The following is a 23,821-nucleotide window of genomic DNA, read 5'->3' on the forward strand; positions in this document are numbered from 1 at the left end:
CAAGATCTGTGGTCTATAAAGAAGAAAGGAAGCAGGACCCTTGTTGGTTGTTTAAAAAACTGGAAAAAGGAAAGGGAGAGGGAGCAACATAGGCAAGTCTATTAGTTCGTTTTCATGCTGCTGATAAAGACATACCTGAGACTGGGCAATTTACAAAAGAAAGAGGCTTAATGCACTTACAGTTCCACATGGCTGGGGAGGCCTCACAATCATGGTAGAAGGCAAGGAGGAGTAAGTCACGTCTTTCATGGACGACAGCAAGCAAAGAGAGCTTGTGCAGGGAAACTCCTTATAAAACCATCAGATCTCGTGAGACTTATTCACTATCACGAGAACAGCACAGGAAAGACCTGCCCCCGTGATTCAATTACCTCCCACTGGGCCCCTCCCACAACACGTAGGAATTCAAGATGAGATTTGGGTGAAGACACATCCAAACCATATCAGGAAGAAAGGGGAGAGGGAGGTAAAGTTGGTGGTAAATAGGTAACAAGAATACCATAATGCTAACTAATAATGACTGAAGCTGGGGAGCACATGAAGGGGACATTATACCATTCCTTTTGTTTTAGATACATTTGAAATATTTTTATAATAATTTTTCTAACTAGAAATTTCACTAGACTGAATCTCCCTCCACTATTTTCTCCCCCCACCTACTTTGGAGGTCTCTTCTATTTCTTCAAAAGGGATGCAGTTTAGTCCCATTTACTTTTCAGAAATTTCCTTAGAAGTGATTTCAAATGCACAAAATGACTCGGAGTCTTAGAAGGATTTTTCTTTTTACTTTTTCTTTTTCTTCACTTAAAAAAAATTATTTCTAGATATTAGAAGATCAGAAGAGCTTTCCTTGTTAAAGCCTCCTGGTGACTATTTTAAGAAGAAGAAGAAAAAAGACAAAAATAATAAGGAACCCGTAATTGAAGATGTTCTAAACCTGGAGAGTTCTCCAACAGCTTCAGGTTCATCAGGTAAGATGTGTGACAGGTGTTTTGTTGTCTGAATGTACAGTAAAACTCCAAAGAGAAATACACCTCTCCTCCCAGGCCCACCAAACAAAGGAGAAATAAAATTGCAGAACTGATGTGATGAGGAAAGGCTATCTAGTCAAGTTTAGAATTGACAGAAATGTGTTTCAGACTTTTTTTTTCAAGCATGTTTACTCATTATTTGAATTGTATATCTGATGTTGCCAATGAATGCAAAATTTTAGTACCACTGACCGTAAATTTGGGATAAAAGAGTGATATTTAGAAAAAAGGTAAGTGGCTGGTCACAGTGCCTCATGCCTGTAATCCCAGCACTTTGGGAGGCTGAGGTGGGTTGATCACTTGAGCTCGGAAGTTTGAGACGAGCCTGGGCAACATGGTGAGACCCCATCTCTATTAAAAATACAAAAAATAAATAAATAAATAACCTGGGCATGGTGGTACATGCTTGTGGTCCTAGCTACTCAGAAGGCTGAGATGGGAAGATTGCTTGAGCCCTGAGGGTGGAAGTTGCAGTGAGTCAGGATTGTGCCACTGCACTCAGCCTGGGTGACAGAGCAAGACCCTGTCCCAAAAAAAGAAAATAAAAGAAAAAAGTTAAATCACTTAAATACACTTCTCTCTTCATGATTCTATCATTGTGTGACTCTTTCCTGAATTTGATTTTTTTATGGGGCATGCAAGAGGAGGGCAGGTGAAAATTCTGGAGAAGAAACATCCTTTTCTTTTTATATCAAAACAATCAAATCTCTAGCTTGCTTGCAAGATTGAGGGCTTTCTTTCTTCCTTTGTTTTTTTTTTTTTTTACAGTCTTGCTCTGTCACCCAAGCTGGAGTGCAGTGGCACAATTTCGGCTCACTGCAGCCTCTGCCTCCTGGGCTTGAGGGATTCTTGTACCTCAGCCTCCTGAGTAGCTGGAATTACAGGTGTGCACCACCACACTTGAATAATTTTTGTGTTTCTAGTAGAGAGGGGATTTTGCCATGTTGGCCAGGCTGTTCTCAAACTCCTGGCCTCAAGTGATCTGCCTGCCTCAGACTCCCAAAATGCTGGGATTACAGGCATGAGCCACCACACCTGGCCAAGACTGAGGGCTTTCTTGCATAGTATATTCCAATGAAAAGGACAAATTGTACAAATTAGAGCCAGCTGATTTATAAATCATCAGCCTACTGGATTCTTATAAGTGGTGAATCCTGCTGTTTGGTTACGGGGCCATCTGAAACATATTGGGTATGTACATTCTATGAGGCCTCCAGTTCTCTAACAGTACCAAGACTCCTACTGAAATAGGAAAACTTTGAATTATTAGAAAAGAGGTGGTCTCCATTAGCCGGGTGTGGTGGCGGGTGCCTGAGTAACCCCAGCTACTCAGGAGGCTGAGACAGGAGAATCACTTGAACCCAGGAGGTGGAGGTTGCAGTGAGCCGGGATCACACCACAGCCCTCCAACCTGGGTGACAGAGTGAGACCCCATCTCAAAAACAAAAAAAAAAGACAGAAAGAAAGAAAAGAGGTGGTCCCCAACATGTCTGTGTTGATTTTTGGAAGTTTTTATATATTTGAGTTCCAAGGCTTTTGAGGAGCTGAATTTACAGATAAGACCATTACCTGTATATTACTAATCTCTCTACCATCATGATCCATATTATTTTGGGGGGTTTTTTTGGCTTGTTTTTTGAGATGAAGTCTTGCTACGTTGCCCTGTCTGATCTCAATCTCCTAGGCTCAAGCAGTCTTCTGACCTCAGCCTCCCAAGTAGCTAGGATTAGATGTGGGCCACAGTGCCCAGCTTGACTTATATTATTTTAAATGGTGCCAAATTTAAAGTCAAAACTCATTTTAGTGTAAATAATGTTAACATTTTCCTGAAGATTTCTATCCCTGGATTCTCATATCATAGTTCACACTCCCCTTGCCTTGCAGTAAGTCCTGGTTTATACAGTAAAACCATGACTCCTATATATGACCCCATCAATGGAACACCAGCGTCATCCACCATGACTTGGTTCAGTGACAGCCCTCTGACGGAACAAAACTGCAGCATCCTAGCATTCAGCCAACCCCCCCAGTCTCCGGAAGCACTCGCGGATATGTACCAGCCTCGGTCTCTGGTTGATAAAGCCAAGCTCAATGCAGGGTAAGGACACAGCTCCTTTTAGTTCTCCCTGAGCTAGTGCCGACACAGTAAGAGATGGGGTGTCATGTTTCATTTTCAAGTTGGTAGGCCCAGGGATTGTACTTTATTTGCAAAAGTTAGTACTGATTTTAGCAACAAAGGGGAAAAATTCAGCCTTTGGTCATTTCAGTATACTTAAAGTGTGCCTGAATTTACATGTTTGGGTAACTCAATAGATTTACTATCTGTGAATACTAATTCTTTGCCACTACAGATATGCAAAGTATATTTTATGGGATGTAGGGTAGTTAATAAGTGTGCTGGTCCCCATGGGCCAGTGGGGGAGATCCAAGGTGACCCACCAGGCTTACATTGTCTTTTGTAGAATGTCACTCTTCTCTCTCTCTGGTTTTTTTTTTTTTTTTTTTGAGATGGAGTTTTGCTCTTATTGCCCAGGCTGGAGTGCAATGGCGCGATCTCAGCTCACCACAACCTCTGCCCCCCAGGTTCAAGCAATTCTCCTGCCTCAGCTTTCCAAGTAGCTGGGACTATAGGCATGCGCCACCATGCCCGACTAAATTTGTATTTTTTTAGTAGAGATTGGGTTTCTCCATGTTGGTCAGGTTGGTCTTGAACTCCTGACCTCAGGTGATCTGCCCGCCTCGGCCTCCCGAAGTGCTGGGATTACAGGCGTGAGCCACCGTGCCCAGCTGTTGCTCTTCTCTTTAGGCATTCTAATGAGCAAGTCCTTGAGTTCTGTTCGAAAATACACCCAAACAATTTCTGAAACTACCATTTCTGTTGTTCCCCATTGCCCACCAGATAAAGTCAAACTTGTTAACAGCATTCAGCTCCCAAGAAGATCTGGCCCCAGCAGGTGTCTCCGTGTCCTCCCGTGCTCTCATGGCCCCGTGCTGCCCAGGTGCACTCTCACTCTTTCTGTCACTGCCTCACCTCCAGGACCATTCCCCTTTACCGACTGGTTAGTCCCCCGCATCCTTACAGGCCCAATCACATGCTGTCTCCTGCTCAAGTATTACCTTCGAGATCGGCCCCTCCTTGTAGCTCTTTGCTCACTCCAACATCACATTGTCCCTTTGTTATGAGGCTTGGTCTCCCACAACAGACTGTCAGCTCCTTTAGGATGGTGATTTCATGTTGGTCATCCTCTTTCCCCAGTTTTTATTTCTCAACTCCAGAACTCTACTATGTATTGTACATGAACCCCTAGCCACATGTGGATGTCTAAATGTGGACTGGATTTTAAATTAATTAAAATTAAAATGTGGCACTAACAGCCACAGTCATCTGGGACTGATGCCTCAGACAGCACAGATATGAATATTTCCCACATTGCAGAAAGTTCTAGACAGTAATACAGAGCTGGCATTGGGGTGAACCATCTGGTAAAAGGAGAAGTGGTGTAGGCAGTCAGGACATATGGATTCTCAAGCTGGCCCCATCACCAGGCCTGTGAACTTTTTTGTTTGTTTGTTGTTTTTTTGAGAGAGTCTCACTCTGTCACCTAGGCTGGAGTACAATGGCTTGATCTCAGCTCACTGCAGCCTCCACCTCCCAGGTTCAAGCAATTCTCCTGCCTGCCTCAGCCTCCCAAGTAGCTGAGGCTACAGGCATGTGCCACAACGCCTGGCTAATTTTTGCATTTTTAGTAGAGACAGGATTTCACCATGTTGCCCAGGCTGGTCTCAAATTCTTGACCTCAGGTGATTCGCCCACCTTGGCCTCCCAAAGTGCTGGAATTACAGGTATGAGCACCTGCACCCGGCTGAGGCCTGTGACCTTTAAGGATGATCTAATGTCACTCAGACTAAGTCTCTTTGTCTACAAAGATGAGGTAGTAAGAACTGCCCCAGCCCCTTCAATGGATTACTTTAGAGTATCCATGAGAAAAAAAATCTATAAAGCACTTTGAAAACTATAAGACAAAATGCATATATAAGCTATTATTATGTGCTTATTGATTTTTGGTTATACAGGTTGAGTATCCCTTATCCAAAATGCTTGAGACTAGAAGTGTTTTGGATTTCAGAATTTGTTTTTTATACTTTTTCAGGTTTTGGGATATTTGCATTATACTCACCAGTTGAGCATCCCTAATCCAAAATTCTGAAATTCAAAATGCTTCAGCGAGGCCGGGCGCGGTGGCCCATGCCTGTAATCCCAGCACTTTTGGGAGGCCAAGGCAGGCAGATCACCTGAGGTCAGGAGTTCGAGACTAGCCTGGCCAACATGGCGAAACCCCCCTCTCTACTGAAAATACAAAACTTAGCTGGGCATGGTGGCATGCACCTGTAGTCCCAGCTACTCATGAGGCTGAAGCAAGAGAATCGCTTGAACCCGGGAGGCAGAGGCTGCAGTGAGCCGAGATTGCACCGCTGCACTCCAGCCTAGGCGACAGAGCAAGACTCTGGCTCAAAAACAAAACAAAACAAAAATGCTTCAGTGAGCATTTCCTTTGAGCATCTCCTTTGAGAAGCTGTCAGATTTTGGAGCATTTCAGATTTTCAAATTAGGGATACTCAGTCTGTATTACATACCCTGATTTTGTTCAAGGATATATATATATGTAGAATATAATATATGACATAATAATATAATGGATATATATGTAAAATTGATTGGCTTCTAAAACTCATGCTGTCGTTTTCTAGTTGGCTAGACTCCTCGCGCTCCCTTATGGAACAAGGCATCCAAGAGGATGAGCAGCTGCTGTTACGATTTAAATACTACTCTTTCTTCGACTTGAATCCTAAAGTAAGCAATTTTTTCTCTTTTGTCTTTCTCTTTTTAATATGAATGCATGGAAGTATAAAATTGCGGCATTTGGTTATGAAAATGAGGATGAATTTATTTGTGTGATCGCCTGTTTAGCCCTGCAGGGTGAGACTGATACATGGACCTGGTCTCTGAATTTTTATCCTTTGGTTTCTACCGGGCACAGTAAGCTGCTACGGAGTTAGCCGCCGTCTCTGGGGATCTTTGCGCCTAGCGTGGCATGCACTGCCCCCTCCATTCACAGGAATGGTCAAACAAGATGAGAGCGACTCACAGAGCTGGAGTTCTTTTTTTTTTTTTTTAATTGAGACAGAGGCTTGCTCTGTCACCCAGGTTGGAGTGCAGTGGCACGATCTCGGCTCACTGCAACCTCCACCTCCCGGGTTCAAGCAGTTATTTTGCCTCAGCCTCCCAAGTAGCTGGAACTACGGGCTCATGCAACCACGCCAGCTAATTTTTATATTTTTGGTAAAGATGGGGTTTCACTATATTGGCCAGGTTGGTCTCGAACTCCAGACCACATGATCCTCCTGCCTTGGCCTCCCAAAGGGCTGGGATTACAGGCATGAGCCACCACATCTGGCCAGAGCTGGAGTTCTTAATGCTGAGGAAGGAAAGGAGTTGTCAGAGGTCAGGGTTAAAGGCAGGTTCCCATGAACAAGCTAGGACCACATGATGGTGCACACAGGACTGCACTCCAGTGCTTGCTTACTCTTTGGAATTGAGGAAAAGGGATCATCTATGTAATCCCTTTTTCTCACCTGGTCACCCAGCTGGTCGCCAATTCCATTTTCACTGCACATCTCCCCCTGGAGGCTATTAGAATAACTAATGAGGGTTGAGATAAGTTCTTTGAACTTCTGCCTCGTCCTTGCTCCTGATGAGCCCGCTTGCAGAGCTGAGAGTCAGCGGTACAACGGACCAGTGTCGACAACATAAACTGGATGACTGGTCCTCTGAGTGCGCAGGGTCCCCATGTCGCAGCTCCCATCACTGTTTTGTGCTTGTTGCTCTTTTCTGTTCACTGCCAGACACTTGGAGGAGCTTACCTCGGTCAGCCTTTCTGTACAGACCCTTTCTCATCTACAGCAGCGTTTCCACCTCTTGTAAGAGGCACTGTCTTCTCCTTCATCCTGACTTTAGGTCTGGTCTGCAAAGGCTCACCTCATCTTCCACTGTTTCCCCAGCTGGCATCTTCAAAACAAACTTTGTTCCTTGTCATTTCTAAGGAGAGGTTCCTGCTCAGTCCTTGATTTTTATCCCGTGGACCAAGCTTGTGTCTGTAATGCATAAGTGAATCATTACAAAAGCGCAAATTTTGGCTTTCCTTCGATAAAATCTTCAGGAGAAATTACAGTACTGCTTCTCCTACACAATTGGCTTAGCTTTTTTTTAAGTGTACTGTGAATTATGCAACTGTCCAGGTTTTTTGTTTTTGTTTTTGCATTGTCTGCTAAAACCAAGTCCATACTTTTATGTGATTTTATTTTTAAGCCTCATTCGTGACTCAACTTTAGTGTTTTCCTTGTTTAACTCTTAATTTAAGCTATCCTGTTGTATGCCATCTGTTCTAATAAGCTGCCTTACATTTTTTTCTGAAAATAGGTGATACATAAATAAAATATGCCTATGCATTTTCCAGTTACTAAGTCAGTAATTTGGTCCTGTCTTATCTATTCAAATCTGTGCCCCATCTGTTGTTTATATATTTATTTATTGAGCAACTACTGTAGGCCAAGAACTAAGCTGGGTACTGAGAACTCAAAACTGTTGTGTATTAAAATGATGTTTTCAAATTAATAAGATAAAATACATAGGACTACAAAATGAAACAGTTATATTAAACTGTAGTGGCCAAACCCTTTTTGAAAATGTATATAGTAATATATTTTTAGTTAATTGAATAAAGAAGACCTGGTGGTAGTTCTTATAACTACCATAATTTCAAAGTAGTGATGTGGGTGAGCATTGCTTGAAGACAGAAGCAACAACTGGCACACAGAAGGGAAAAAAATCTTGATTCTGGTGGTCGCAGAGTGACAAGTCCTCTGCAATGCTGTGGTTTATGGTTCACGCTCATCCTGAGAGGAAATGCTACATTTCCATTAGAAGTCCGTGCAATGGGAGAGGTTGCGTTTCCTCATACGAGCTTGTGGACCACCTGGTAATCAAACTTCCCAGTCCAAGAACCCCAGAATCAGAACCCCTGCTCTGAGACCACATTCAAGTTCCACTCTCTCCAGAAAGGAGCTTTTCTCTACTCTTGGTCACATGGGCCTTTGCCTTCTCTGAGCCACAGCTGAATACCGTACAATTTCAGTACTCACACCATGTCTGTGGATTTTTTTCTACCAATAGACAACCAAGTCCTTGGAGACAGAGAACGCATCCCGTACTTTCTTTGCCCCTCACCCCACATGCTGTGAGTCAGGTTTTCCCAGTTCAGGCACCTGATCGATGATAGGATCACTCAGCCCAAGGACTCATAGGGTCCTTGGGGACCCTTCCAGCAGTTTCTTTGCCAAGAGACTCCCCCATTCAATCCCCTGCCTCAGAACTAAGCTTGAGCTAAAAAGAATGCAGCTGAGTCATCTGCCCCCTGAAAAACTGTCAGGAACATGTAAGTGACTTCACAGTCAAATAAGCCAGATAATGGCAGACTATTGGCATAAATGTAGAGGAGCAGGGTTAAATATGTATTTGTCTAAAAAGTGGAAGAAATCAAACGAATTCTACTTCAGAAGGGGACAAGGACGCTGAAGCTGAGGGTCACAAGGGCTGTTGTCTCTGGCTCTTTGGCCTCTAGCCTCTGCTTGCTTAATTGGTGAGGAGCTCCCTGTTCATGGCCTAAAAAGTGAAACCTATTTGAATCTAACAGCCACACAGAAACTGTCAACCCAAAGGTGACAGGAAGACTCAGGATAGCAGGACATGGTTTTGGGGGACCCTGTGATCCTCAACCACTTTAGTACTTATGGCGATATTCTCTTCCCCGTCTCTTACAATTATGAGTACTATAGATAAAATCGAGTTTAAGACTCCTACTGTGTGCTGCATAAATATAGGGGGATATAGAAATTTAAGATGTAATTTGGGTTCTCATGGCAGCTATAATCAAATCTAAGAAGAGGAAAGAGCACCCATGAAGCCCCTGCAAATTTACAAGATACCCTACGAGTAGGAACTAAAATCTACAGTGAGGACTAGGGAGCTTCTCTGGCTTTCAGAGAGATTCGTACTGGCCACAAGTCCTTAGTAACAGGTGCTGATGAAAATCTCAGATATACGAAATGCTAGAATTCAACATTTCAAAAATAACAGACTCACCAGGAGCAGGAGCTTATGCCTATACTCACAGTACTTTGGGAGGCCAAGGTGGGTGCATCACCTGAGGTTAGAAGTTCGAGACCAGACTGGCCAACATGGTGAAACCCCATCTCTACTAAAAATACAAAAAATAGCCAGGCATGGTGGCATGTGCCTGTAATCCCAGCTACTTGGGAGACCAAGGCAGGAGAATCACTTGAACCTGGGAGGCAGAGGTTGCAGTGAGCCGAGATCATGCCATTGCACTACAGCCTGGGCAACGATAGCAAAACTCTGTCTCCCAAAATAAATAAATAAAATAATAATAATAATAATAATAATAGACACAAAGAATGAAAAATCCAGAAAAGAAAAGATTAGTACATTTTAATAAAAAATGAAAATTTTACACCTGGCCAAAAAAAAAAAAACTATAACAAAGTAAAAGTCTTTACAACACATGCTACAAACAAAAGACGAATTTCTCTAATATGTAAAGAGCTCCTAAAAATCAATAAGAAGAAGACCAACAACCCAGTAGACTAATGAGCAAAGGATGTAAATATATAGTTCATAGAAAAGGAACTATAATGCTTTATAGTGGCAAAGATCAAAAAGTTTCACCTACTTTCTTGGCAAGAGTGTCAGGAAATGTGCTCTCTCATAGAATGCTTGTAGGTCAAAGTGGAAATTAGTCTATGGAGTGCAATTTGGCAGTATCAGAATTACAATTCTACATAGCTTTGATTCAGCAAATCCACTCCTAGGTGTTTATAGCACAGTTATACTCACACATGCAAACTGATATGTGGGTATACAAGGGTGGTTATTATATTGTTTTAGGAAAAGATTGGAAACCACCTAAATGTCCATAGCTAGAGAATTGGTTAAATACATTATGATACATTCATACCATATTGTTTTTAAAAAGAATGAATCAGTTCTTTTTTGATGTGAAACAGACTCCAGGTGTATTATTAAAAGATGCAAAAGAGCCCATAGAGAAGCTGCCATTTCTGGGGCACAAGGTAGAGAGGGGGACTAACTTTTTATTGAACACTCTTTTGTCCCTTTCAAATTCATTCATAATGAATTCATTTATCATATACTCTTTTGCCCCTTTTAAAATGTGTTCAAAATTTGTGAATTAAAAAAACACACATTTTAGAACTCTGATAGTTTATAGTATTTTAGTGTTCAGTACAGGAAAAGCCTATCTGTTTTAATAAGAGGCCTGGAGGATACTGAAAGCTGCTCCTGGGCCAATAGACAATCTTAAGTAATTAGATCTAAATAGTAACCCCTTCTTAAGAAAGAGCAGGAAAACTATGAGAAGTAGGTTTTATTATTTGCTCTTATTGTTGGTTGTTGGAATGACGGACAAGGGTGGAGGGTTTACTGAACTGACTAGACCGGGAGAAACAGGGATTCAAGGAGTGGAGAGGTGGCAGAACCCATGTGGTTCCAGCCTGGGGTTTCTATTTTTTGTTTTTTTGTTTTGTTTTGTTTTGTTTTGTTTTTTGAGACACAGTTTCACTCTGTCACCCAGGCTGGGGTACAGTGGCACAATCTCGGCTCACTGCAACCTCTGCCTCCCAGGTTCAAGTGATTCTCCTGCCTCAGCCTCCTGAGTAGCTGGGACTACAGGCATGCACCACCACACCCGGCTAATTTTTGCATTTTTAGTAGAGATGGGGTTTCACCATGTTGGCCAGGCTGGTCTCAAATTCCTGACCTCAAGAGATCCTCCTGCCTTGGCCTCCCAAAGTGCTGGGATTACAGTCGTGAGCCACCATGCCCGCTCTATTTTCAATTAAGCAAAGAAAAGGGCCAAGGAGAGGGTATGAGTAGCCAACCCCACCAAGGAAAAAAATTTGTTTCTAAGTCACTGGAGAACCCACTGAAAGAGTTCTCGGGGCGGGAGTGTCGGGGGGAAGTCCTATAGGATGCCTGTTAATGACCTGTGAAAGATCTGGAACCTTGTGATGCAGCATCGTCTGCATCACAGACAGAGAAATGGCAACAGGCCTCCAGAGAGCAAACTCCAGAGCTTTGCTGGATGCGTCAGAGAAATCCTGTTACTTGGCAAGAGACAGAGCTCATCCTGTAGCTGGTTAAGACATCCCAGACCCTGTTTTTCTGTAAATGTAGATAACTTTTATTTAATTCATGTTCTTTCAAAGAATTGTTTTATTTGGCTTGTAGAGGGGTGTTAGGATGTTCAGGTATGGAAGATTTTATTAATTTTTTAAATTTTTTATTCACTGTATTGAGAGAAGCCTTATTGAGTAACTTAATTTCCCACTGAGACTCCTACAGCATTAGCATTGTAAACACTGGGACTGAGTGACTGACAGACAGACAGCTAGACATGACAGTATGTCAATTCCATTCAGATTTTAGTGGCTCCACCTGCTATTTAGATTCCATCTGCAAACTGAATTATAGCAGGGGTCTTTTGGGGAGAGATTGGCTGCATGGGTTTTTTGGTATGTGGTTTTTTAGTTGTTATGTCTTGATTGCACTATAATTTACATGCCATAAATTCACCCATTAAGTATACACTACAATGATTTTTGATCAGTTTATACAGGTGTGTAACCACCACCCCAGTCCAATTTTAAAACCACTTCTGGCTGGGTGTGATGGCTCACGCCTGTAATCCCAGCACTTTGGGAGGCCAAGGCAGGCGGATCACCTGAGGTCAGGAGTTCAAAACCAGCTTGGCCAACATGGCAAAACCCCGTCTCTACTAAAAGAACAAAAAATTAGCCAGATGTGGTGGGCAAGTGCCTATAGTCCCAGCTACTTGGGAGGCTGAGGCAGGAGAATCACTTGAACCCAGGCAGTGGAGGTTGCAGTGAGCCGAGATCACACCACTGCACTCCAGCCTGGGTGACAGAGCAAGACTCCGTCTCAAATAAAAATAAATTAACTAATTAATTAATTAATTAAAATAAAATAAAATAAAACACCTCTTCCCCAGATCCATTTTTGGTCAGTCCCTGGCCTCAACCTCAGCCCCAGATGACCACTGGTCTGCTTTGTGTCTTGAATTTTGCCTTTTCTAGAAATTTCATACAGATGGCCTCATACCACATGCAATCTTATGTCTGGATTCCTGCACGAAGCATCATGTCTTTGTGCTGTATATGTTGTTGTGTGCGTTCATGGTGCATTCCTTTTTATTGCTGAGTGGTAGCCCGTTATATGAATGGTACCACATTTTGTTTATTTGTTCACTAGCTGAGGGACATTGGACTGTTTACAGCTTGGGGCTATTACGAATAAGGCTGCCATGAATATTCTCATGTATGTTTTGTTTTCATTCGTTTTTGGAAGATTCTGCACCAGCTCCTCAGGTGTTCCATGACACCTGGCAAAGTTCGTAAAACATGACAGACTTTAAGATTTTTACCATTTAAGTGCCCTAAATCCCACACACTTGGTTCTGCATTTGTCTTCCTTTCCCTGAAGCCTTAGAAGTGCTGAGAAGGGCTGGGCGTGGTGGTTCATGCCTGTAATCCCAGCACTTTGGGAGACCGAGGCGGGAGGATCACCTGAGGTCAGGAGTTCAAGACCAGCCTGGCCAAATAGTGAAACCCTATTTCTACTAAAAATACAAAAAAATGAGCCGAATGTGGTGGGGCCCATCTGCAATCCCAGCTACGCAGGAGGCTGAAGCATAAGAATCACTTGAACCCACGAGGCGGAGGTTGTGGTAAGCCAAGATCGCGCCGCTGCACTCCAGTCTGGGTGACAGAGCAAGACTCTGTCTTTAAAAAAAAAAAAAAAAAAAGTGCTGAGAAGGAGCATGCCTGTGCACCAGGTCATGTTTCCCCTTTATCTGATAGCAACACTGTTGGCTGGTTTTGGCTTACCTCAGATTTTTACATTGCTTATCACCCTTTTTCTTAGTATGCATAAGGTTAATACGAAAGGAAAAACAAACCAATGCTAATCAACTCATGATAAATCTGCTTAGGTACTCAGAGTATCTTTCTTGTCCTCTTCCATGTTTTCTTCAACATTAGTATTTTTTCCCAAAGGATAGGTTAGATTGGTGCAAAATTAATTGCGGTTTTTGCCATTACTTTCAATGGTAAAAACCGCCATCAATTTTGCACCAACCTCATATTAAAATGCATATTCACGGTAAAAAAAAAAAAAAAAAAAGGAGTTTTTTTTTTTTAATGGGTATACAGTTTCAGTTGTGCAAAATGAAAAGCCTTCTATAGATGGATGGTGATGATGGTTGCACAACAGTGTGAATCTGCTTAATGCCACTGAACTGTACACTTAAAAGTGGTTAAGATCAGGCCTGGCATGGTGGCTCACACCTATCATTCCAGCACTTTGGGAGGCCAACATATAAGGATGGTTTGAGGCCAGGAGTTCAACATCAGCCTGGGCAACATAGTGAGACCCTGTCTCTACAAAAAAAAAAAAAAAAAAGAAAAAATTTGCCAAGTGTGGTGGCTCACAGCTGTAGTCCCAACTGCTGGGGAGGCTGAAGCAGGAGTATTGCTGGAGCGCAGTGAGGCTGCAGTGAGCTATGATTGCACCACTGCACTACACCCTGCATGACAGAGTGAGACCCTGCCTCTAAAAAACAGTGGGGGGATGGTTAGGATGGTAAATATTATGTTTCATATATTTTACTACAATTAAAACTATGTTTTAAAACTCAAACATAGGGTGGGCACAGTGGCTCATGCCTGTAATCCCAGCACTTTGGGAGGCTGAGGTGGGTGGATCACCTGAGGTTGGGAGTTTGAGACCAGCATTGCCAGCATGGTGAAATCCTGTCTCTACTAAAAATACAAAAAAAAAATTAGCAGAACATGGTGGCGGGCACCTGTAATCCCGGCTACTCAGGAAGCTGAGGCAGGAGAATCACTTGAACCTGGGAGGCAGAGGTTGCAGTAAGCCGAGATTGCGCCATTGCACTCCAGCCTGGGCGACAGAGCGAGACTCCATCTCAAAAATAAACAAACAAACATAATAAGAAAGAAATTATTTAGAGCAAAAATGGAAAACAGTTATGTATCATGACCATTCTCCTAAGAGGCAGCCACAGGCCAGACGCGGTGGCTCACGCCTGTAATCCCAGCACTTTGGGAGGCCGAGGCGGGCGGATCACAAGGTCAGGAGATCGAGACCACGGTGAAACCCCGTCTCTACTAAAAAAACAAAAAAAAAAAAAAACTAGCCGGGCGCCGTGGCGGGCGCCTGTAGTCCCAGCTACTCAGGAGGCTGAGGCAGGAGAATGGGGTGAACCCGGGAGGCGGAGCTTGCAGTGAGCGGAGATCCGGCCACTCCACACTAGCCTGGTGGACACAGAAAAACTCCGTCTCTCAAAAAAAAAAAAAAAAAAAAAAAGAGGCAGCCACAGTTAACAACTTCATGACCAACCATCCTTGCAGACTTTTTTAGACATGTTTACAAATATATTTTTTAATAGATTTTCAAGATTTTGTATTCCCTAGATAAGTAGGATCACTTGTTTGCTCTGTAGCTTGTTTCCTGTTTCTTCATAACATATCATGGCTATCTTTCATGTCAGTACAAATAAGTCAGACTCACTTTTTTTAACCAATGAAAAATAATCAAAGGAAAGGCTAAACTGTAGTTTATCAGGACTTAAATGTGCTGAACATGCTTGTAAAAGTATCTCACAAGTACTTGCATTTCTTTGGAACAGTAACACTGGATGTGCTTATCAAAGGGCAAAATGATACTAAAAGCTTTATATCACCAAATTACCTTTCTACTAACAGCATCTGTGAAAGGGCTGATATCCCCATATCCTCACCAACATCAAACATTATCAGTATTTGTAATGTAGGTAGATGTGATAGGAAAATGGAAATTAGGTCATCTTGCTTTAGTTTGAATTCTCTAGTAATTAGTGCGATTGAGCATCTTTTCTAATGTTTTTGCGGCCATTTTGCTTTCTTCTGTGAATTGCCTGTTTATATATTTGCCACAAACTCTATTGAATTATTTATACTTTTCATATGATTTATAGGAGTACTTTGTATATTTATTACAAATTTTTAAAATTATTCAAATATTTCAAATATTTTTTTCAATCTCTATCCTACATTTTATATATTTATAACCTTCCTTAGGATTTTTTTACCATTAAAAATGTTTAATTTTAGGTTGTCAAGGCAGCCTTATGCATCATAACTTTTAGGCCTCTTGTCTTGCTTGGAATAGACTTCTGCATTTAAAGATTACAGAAAGTATTCTGTCATGTGTCCATCTAATAATAGTCATGGTTTTTCTGTTTAGCTGTTTTATAATAGCTTTTTGAGATACAATTTACATGCCACACATTTACCTGTTTAATATGTACAATTCAGTGGTTTTTAGTATATTCACAGAGTTGTACAACCATTAACCACCATCTAATTTCAGAACATTTTCATCATCACAGTAAGAAACTCCATACCCATTGGCGATCACTCCCCAGTTCCCTCCTACCCTCCCAGCCCTGGGCAATCATCAGTCTGTTTTCTCTCTCTGTGGATTTGCCTATTCTGGAAACCTCCTATAAGTGGAATTACACAAAATGTGGTACTTTATGAATAATTTTTTTCACTTGGCATAGTATTTTCAGAATTCATTCATTCATTCCTATTGTAGCACGTATTATATTTTATATCTTTTTAACGCTAATATTTCCTTGTTTATGTATACTACATTCATTCATCAGTGAGTGAACATTTGGATTGTTTTCACTGTTTGACTCTTATGAATAATACTGCCATGAACATTCATGTATTCATTTGGAATTTTGTTTTTGTAAAATATACATAATATTTACCATTTTAACCATTTTTAGATGCACAATTCAGTAGCATTAAGGATATTCACAGTGTTGTGAAACTATCACCACTATCCATTTTCTCTCTCCTTTTTTTTTTTTTTTTTTTTTCCTGAGATAGAGTCTCTCTCTGTCACCCAGGCTGTGATCATAGCTCACTGCACCCTCAAACTCCTGGGCTCAAGCAATCCTCCAACCTCAGCCTCCTGAGTAGCTGGAACAGGTGCATGCCACCATGCCTGGATAATTTATTTTATTTTATTTTTTGTAGAAACAGCAGAGACTCATCATGTTGCCTAGGGTGATCTTGAATTCCTGGCCTCAAGCAATCCTCCTGCCTCAACCTCCCAAGTATCTGGGACTATAGGCATGAGCCACTCTTTTAAAAAATAGAGACAAGGGTCTTGCTATGTTGCCCAGGTTGGGCCACTATTTTCAAAACTTTCTTATCATCCCAAAAAGAAACTCTGTACCCACTAAACAATAATTCTTCATTGCCTTCTCTCCCTTGCCCCTGGTAACCTCTATTCTACTTTCTCTCTCTATGAATTTGCCTATTCTAGATAGTTTTATAAGTAAAGTCATCCAGTATTTGATTTTTTGTATTTGGCTTATTTCACTTAGCACAGTATCTTCAAGCTCATTCACATTGTATCATGTATCAGAATTTCATTCCTCCTTTTTTTTTTTTTTTTTTCCCTAAGACAGTCTCACTCTCATTGCCCAGGCTGGAGTGCAGTGGTGCAATCTCAGCTCACTGCAACCTCTGCCTCCCAGGTTCAAGTAATTCTCCCACCTCAGCCTCCCAAGTAGGTGGGATGACACGCGCCTGCCACCATGCCCGGCTAATTTTTGTATTTTTAGTAGAGTCAGGGTTTCACCATGTTGGCCAGGTGGGTCTCAAACTTGTGACCTCAAGTGATCTGCCCACCTCTGCCTCTCAAAGTGCTGGGATTACAGGTGTGAGCCACCATGCCCAGCCAGAATTCCATTCCTTTTTAAGGCTGAATAGTGTTCTATTGTATGTGTACAGCATTTTATTTATCCATTCAGCTGTTGATGTACATCTGGGCTGTTTCTACCTTTTGGCTATTATGAATATTGTTGCTGTAAACATTATTGTACAACTATGTGTTTGGATGCCACTTTCAGTTTGTTTGGGTGTACATGTAGGGGTAGGACTGATGGATTATATTCTATGTTTAACTTTTTAAAGAACTGCCAAACTTTTCTACAGAGGCTGCATCATTTTACATCTAGCAGTGCATAAGCGTTCCAATTTCTCCACAGCGTCACCAACACTGGTTATTACCTGTCTTTTAGATAAGAGCCATTCTAGTAGGTGTGAAGTAGTATCTTATTGTGGTTTTATATGTTTAAATTATTTAATCCATCTGTAATTTATATTTTTGGATAGTGTAAAGTTATTTTTTTGTTTCCATTTGTGTTCCAAGTGGCTAGGCATTTTCAACACTGTTTATAGTGTTGAATTCTTCCTTCCCCTGCTGTTATAAAGTGTCATTTTTATATTTTAATATAAAATTAATATTTTATATTAAATTTATATACATACATAAGTCTGTTTCTTTTTTTTTTTTTTTTTTGAGACGGAGTCTCGCTCTGTCACCCACGCTGGAGTGCTGTGGCCGGATCTCAGCTCACTGCAAGCTCCGCCTCCCGGGTTCACGCCATTCTCCTGCCTCAGCCTCCCGGGTAGCTGGGACTACAGGCGCTTGCCACCTCGCCCGGCTAGTTTTTTGTATTTTTTAGTAGAGACGGGGTTTCACCCTGTTAGCCAGGATGGTCTCGATCTCCTGACCTCGTGATCCGCCCGTCTCAGCCTCCCAAAGTGCTGGGATTACAGGCTTGAGCCACCGCGCCTGGCCAAGTCTGTTTCTAGATAAGGTTTTATTGACACTTTACCAATCACTACACTAGTACCATACCATTTTAATTACTGCAACTTTATAATAGGTTTTAATGTCTGGGAGGACAAGCGCTTTACTCAACATTGTTCTTTTTCAGTTTCTTGGCAATATTTGAACATTGTGTCTTCCAACTTAACTTGAGAATCAGCTTGCATAAAGTTTCTTTAAAAAATTCCCATCAGATTCTGCTTGGGATTGCACTGGGCTTGTGGATCAGCATGGGAATCCCTTCTGTTACACTGTTTATCTATTACACTATTTATCGTATGAACCATTTTTACTATCTATTACTACCAATATGTAGATAAAAGAGAGAGAAAATAATGGAATCAAAGTTAGGTTGTGAAGAAGCAGCAGCAGCAGCTCTGGAAAATGTTTGAAGAAAGTCAGTTCTGAATTCAGAAGTAAAATGGGCTGGAGGGCCAGGCGCAGTGGCTCACCGGTAATCCCAGCACTTTGTGGGACTGAGATGGGTGGATTGTTTGAGCACAGGAGTTCGAGACCAGCCTGGGCAACATGGCGAAACCCTGTCTCTACAAAAAAATACAAATATTAGCCAGGTGTGGTGGCACACACCTGTAGTCCCAGCTACTTGGGAGGCTGGGGTACAAGAATTGCATGAACCCAGGAGGCGGATGTTGCATTGAGCCAAGATTGCACCACTGCACTCCAGCCTAGACGACAGAGTGAGAACCTGTCTCAAAAAAATTAAAAATTTAAAAAAAAAATTTAAAAAAAACGGGCTGAGTGTTTGGCACAATAGAAGTATTCCTTTCATTTACCTGAGCTGAAGTTTGCTGCATCTGATTAGCAGAGAATGGCCTCAGTTGTTTCAGAATTTTTGTATTGTGGGATATAAATATACCTCATTACACACACACCTCTGTTTTTATCTCTAGTACGATGCTGTCCGAATAAACCAACTCTACGAACAAGCCAGGTGGGCCATTCTCTTAGAAGAAATTGATTGCACAGAGGAAGAAATGTTGATCTTTGCAGCTCTACAGGTATGGGGACTTCAGTACCTTTTCTCTGGAAGGAGACAAACCAAGTTTGTTCTGCTTAAAGTTTCATATGCTTCATACTAGTTTTTTTTCCTTTGAAGAAATATCTGAAAATAAGGAGAGCAATTTTTTTCTGTATTTTTTATTTTGCTTTCTTCTTCAGACCAGAACAAATTTTTAATTTAAAATGTTCCTCATAATCGACACACACTCACATCCTATGTAAGACACTGGTCTTGCAATTTATTATCTCTTCCCTACTGTAAGCACAGTCAGTGATGAGAAAGAACCAGTTGTAACATGACTAACCATGGACCTCAGAATGATTCAGGTTAAAATGTCATTTTCCCCACACGGGACAGAGATCTCCTTTTAGGAGATGTTCAGTATTCCAAGGGAATAGTCCTCAAAGAAAAAAATGGCTGATGGATTATTTATATTTATAACATTTCTGTTTACAACATTTCTAAAACTTCTGTTTTCATTTTAGTACCACATTAGCAAACTGTCGTTGTCTGCTGAAACACAGGATTTTACAAGCGAGTCCGAGGTTGACGAAATAGAAGCAGCGCTTTCTAATTTGGAAGTAACCCTAGAAGGTGGAAAAGCAGACAGCCTTTTGGTATGAACTCTTTCCGATCACCCAGAACTGTGGCTTTCTTCTAACTGATTGACAAGTATAAATGAACTTTTCTTTATTAGAACTTAAGAGAATATTTCATCTGATTTTGAAAAAAAAAGAAAAAGATTCTCTTCACCTAACAAGCTTCAACCTAGCAGGAACTAACTAACTTTTCACAGGTTAGCTCTGTAAGGGACTATATATTCATTTCTACTAAAGACGATACTTTGGTGTTGTATTTCTTCCTAGGGATAAGTTGGCATGGTGTGAAGGAGCCACTGCCAAGGGCTCCACTTCACTAGCATGGAATGTGGAATTGGTCCCTAAACTTAAGTCTAGAAAATACCACCCTGTCTATTGCATGCAGCAGCTGTGAGAATAGAATAGAGAAAATTGTTTCTTTTTTTTTTTTTTTTTCTGAGACAAGCTGAAGTACAGTAGTGCAATCAAGGCTTACTGCAGCCTCAGCCTCCTGGGCTCAAGCAGTCCTCCCATCTCAGCCTCCTGAGTAGCTAGGACTACAGGCACACACTACCAGGCCTGGCTAATTTTTGTATATTTTGTAGAGATAAGGTTTGCCATATTCCCCAGGCTGGTCTCTAACTCCAGGGCTCAAGTGACTCTCCCGCCTCAGCCTCCCAAAGTGTTGAGATTACAGGCATGAGCCGCTGTAACTGGCCAAGAAAATTCTTTACAGATAAAAACCTTATTTCTATTTACTTTGTCATCCATTTCAACTAGACAAGCTTGACAGAAGTTGTGGCCTTTTTCCAGAACATTGCAAAAAGTTTCTGAATGCTTTTGACTTCAGGAGACAAACAAAAACCCTCCAATAAAACAAAGATAACTGTTTTGTCATCTCTTTCTCCTTATCCATGAAAGGTGAATGTCAGCTTTATAACTGAAAATTCCCCTCCTGTTTAATCCACTCATGAGGTGCCACCCTTTTATTTAACTTCAGTCATGGGAATAATTATTAATCACATTGAATCAGAGAGGTGGGGCCACCATAATTGGATGTAAACAGTAATCATGGATTAGATTGTGTTACTATATTCTGCATTGAATGTATGTTCTCTTATCATTAAATGTCCTAAAATAAGAAATTGGTCTCATTCCGGAGCAAATACTTAATACAAACTAAATGCCAAGATTCTCTAGAGATGCAGGGCCCTGTCTCACGCTTACAGAAGACACAGGCCCCATGAACTTGGAGTTCTCTGTTGTCTACCTTCTCCACTGAATAAATACAACAGGAAAGTAATTCTTTTTAGAATAAATAAAAAGTTATGTCCTCCCTCCCTTAATAGTTTTACACGACGCTAACAATAGGCTTTTCAGTTTGAAAACAGGCACCAGCCTACATTACAGAATGAACTTTGAACCAGCTTCATTCTGAAAGTTTAATCAGTGATTAGGTGTAGCAGGAGTTACCCACTCTAATATAAAAATTAAAAAGCCTTTTGTTTGCATATAAAAGTAGTCATTTCTAATTTAGATTTTTAACTTGAATGACAGTTATAGGGAGTACTTTATCCATTTTTTCATTTTTTTCATCTCTCGCTTTTCATTTTTGTAATCTATGACACAAACAGAAAAGTGAAAAATACACATATGTGCAGCTTAACAAATGAGTATTCAATTGTCACCCAAGTCACCACCAAAATCAAGAAATACAATTTTGCCAGCCACCTAGGGGACCTCAACAGGGCCCCCATTCTCCTCCCAGCCCTCCTCACTCCCACGCCCAGTTAACTTTTGGAAATGTGGCAAGTGTAACTGAAGAACTGAGTTTTTAATTTTATTTAATTTGAATTAATTCAAATTTAAATAGCCACCTGTAGCAAGGGACTGCCATATTAGACAATGCAGGTTGAGTATCAGCATCACTTATGAAGTTCCTGCTTTTGAAACATTATTTGTTTTTTCGTAGGAGGACATTACTGATATCCCTAAACTTGCAGATAATCTCAAATTATTTAGGTAAGTAATCCTTAATGGAGAAAAGGAGTTACTCATAACAAAGTCTTGAAGATAAAGAGTACAGGGGTTTAAATTGTATATCCCTGAGGCAGGTTCACGGTTCAAAGGTAAAATGTGGGCTTTGCCATCAGACAGACAATGGGTTGAGTCCTAGCTCTACCACACACACCAGCTAGGTGACCTTGGGCAATATATTATGTTTCTGAGCCTCCATTTTCCAGTCTATATAATGGGAATATACCTCCCCTTGGGCTTGTTGGGAGGATTCGATGAAATAATGCATATGAAGTATTGAGCGTGGTACATGGTTCATAGTACATGCTCAGTGAATGGTGGCGTGAACCCTCAGTGAATGGCTGGGTTCACGTCAGCAATAACAAACACATCTGCCATACTAGAGCTTCTAGTAGGATCCACCTGGGAGGCTCAATACTCTGATACCATTTGAAGGCTCTCTTATAGTTTAAAAGTCATTTCTCTCTAGAACTTTGATCCTGGGCGTACAAAGAGTAGTCACCTTAGTTTATCTACCTGTTTAAGTACTTCTAATAAACTCCCCCATCACCTCAGGTTGATGTGAAACTGCTAAAAAGGCAGAGAAGGAGTTTTGTTTTGTTTTGTTTTGTTTCATGGAAATAATAGACTGCCACCTCTGTGATGCCAAGGTGTGTTAGTATGAAAGAAACAAGGCTCTTTGAAGTCCTATCAGTTCCTTATTTTCCCTTTATGGTTTGTTGACTTTTCTTAACCAACTGGCACTTCACTGGGGCAGTTGGCTTTAAAGGAAACACAAGTTGCTTTTGATAGCACATGATGCAAAGAAAGACTTAGAAAGAATGAACAATGAAGCAGGTATAAATGAAAAACAAGTGTCCAAAGGTACCAATATTTGTCAGTGGGTTTCTGCAGGTTTGGTTTTTGGGGTTTTTTACTGTGATTATAGGATGTGATCGCAAACAATAGGGTCATTCTTTTTTTTTTTTTTCTTTTCTTCCTTTTTTGAGACAGGGTCTCACTCTGCCTCCCAAGCTGGAGTGCAATGGTGCGATCTCGGCTCACTACAAACTCCACCTCCTGGGTTCAAGCGATTCTCCCGCCTCAGCCTCCTGAGTAGCTGAGAGTACAGGCGCCCATCACCATGCCCAGCTAATTTTTGTATCTTTGTAGAGACGGGGTTTCACCATGTTGGCCAGGCTGGTTTTGAACTCCTGACCTCAGGTAATCCACCCACCTCGGCCTCCCAAAGTTCTGGGATTACAGGCGTGAGCCACCACACCCAGCCAGGGTCATTCATTTAACTTCCCTGGCATAAATGGTTGTAACCACATTTCACTCATATTGTTATAGTCAGAGCTACAGGAAAAAATTAACAATTTGAATCCACAAATACATCTTAATAAAGTATTCATAATTGTTCCACAAAAAAATGAGTTGCCATATTCTCTGTAGAGGGCAAATCAAGCCCTTCACAAACCAAATGGTGACTGTAGCCTTCCTATAGACGTTTCTGATGAAGAAGGTGGTAATTCTGGAGTTGAACCCACGTCACTATGCTACCCTGAACTGTCACAGGCTTTTGGTGTGACTTAAACTCTCAAAATTGCCGTCATATTTGGCCAGTGGATGCTATCTAAGTTCTCAAGATGTTGCATTGAATATATAATATAGTTCGTGAAAGGAAGAAACAAAGGAAGGAAGTAGAGAGAGCTCGTAGGAGGGAAGAGGGGAGGGAGATTGGAGAGTGGAACTCTATTCCTGGTAGGGTGGGGCCTCTAACAGGTCCTTCATTTCCTAGATCTCCTTTCCTCATCAGTATGAGAGCACTGGACCAATCCTTTGATTTTTAAGTTTTTTATTTTACAGTGAAGCTCTTAAAAAAAAAAATCTATTAACTGTATTATGTAAATAGTGGACTTCAGTGTCTAGCAACAGGGTATCAGCTCTAATGCAAACTCTAATCTTGCTATGAATACATATGCATGCTAGATAAAATAAAAGAATTATAAATACAGAATTAATCATGAAGTGAAACAGAAACGTCAACTTACAGGAAATGAGGCAGGAATCTAGTTCCACAAATGTAGCATCAGCCACACAGAGGGATTTAGGGCATACAGACAGGTTGTCATGGTTTGAGGCTAGAATTGTAATTCCCATGTAGGGATAGAAGATGAACCTTTCAGTCCTGTGTAAAGCAGGAAGTGAGAACTGAAGTGCCCACCTAAAGGTGGAAACGTGC

The 23,821-nt window shown here is 41.3% G+C and overlaps 1 protein-coding gene across 1 annotated transcript in view; it reads left to right on the forward strand.

Annotated features, from left to right (window-relative positions):
* Positions 1-23,821, forward strand: part of FERMT1 (fermitin family member 1) — a 52,027-nt gene that overhangs the window by 9,895 nt on the left and 18,311 nt on the right. The window contains exons 4-9 of the mRNA XM_023217966.2: positions 825-971; positions 2,916-3,129; positions 5,781-5,883; positions 18,873-18,980; positions 19,468-19,599; positions 21,533-21,582. Of these exons, the coding sequence (XP_023073734.2) occupies positions 825-971; positions 2,916-3,129; positions 5,781-5,883; positions 18,873-18,980; positions 19,468-19,599; positions 21,533-21,582 (754 nt within the window). The remainder of the gene's footprint in view (positions 1-824; positions 972-2,915; positions 3,130-5,780; positions 5,884-18,872; positions 18,981-19,467; positions 19,600-21,532; positions 21,583-23,821) is intronic.

The sequence above is a fragment of the Piliocolobus tephrosceles genome, chromosome 20, assembly GCF_002776525.5.
Source record: "Piliocolobus tephrosceles isolate RC106 chromosome 20, ASM277652v3, whole genome shotgun sequence".
NCBI classification, from domain to species: domain Eukaryota; kingdom Metazoa; phylum Chordata; class Mammalia; order Primates; family Cercopithecidae; genus Piliocolobus; species Piliocolobus tephrosceles.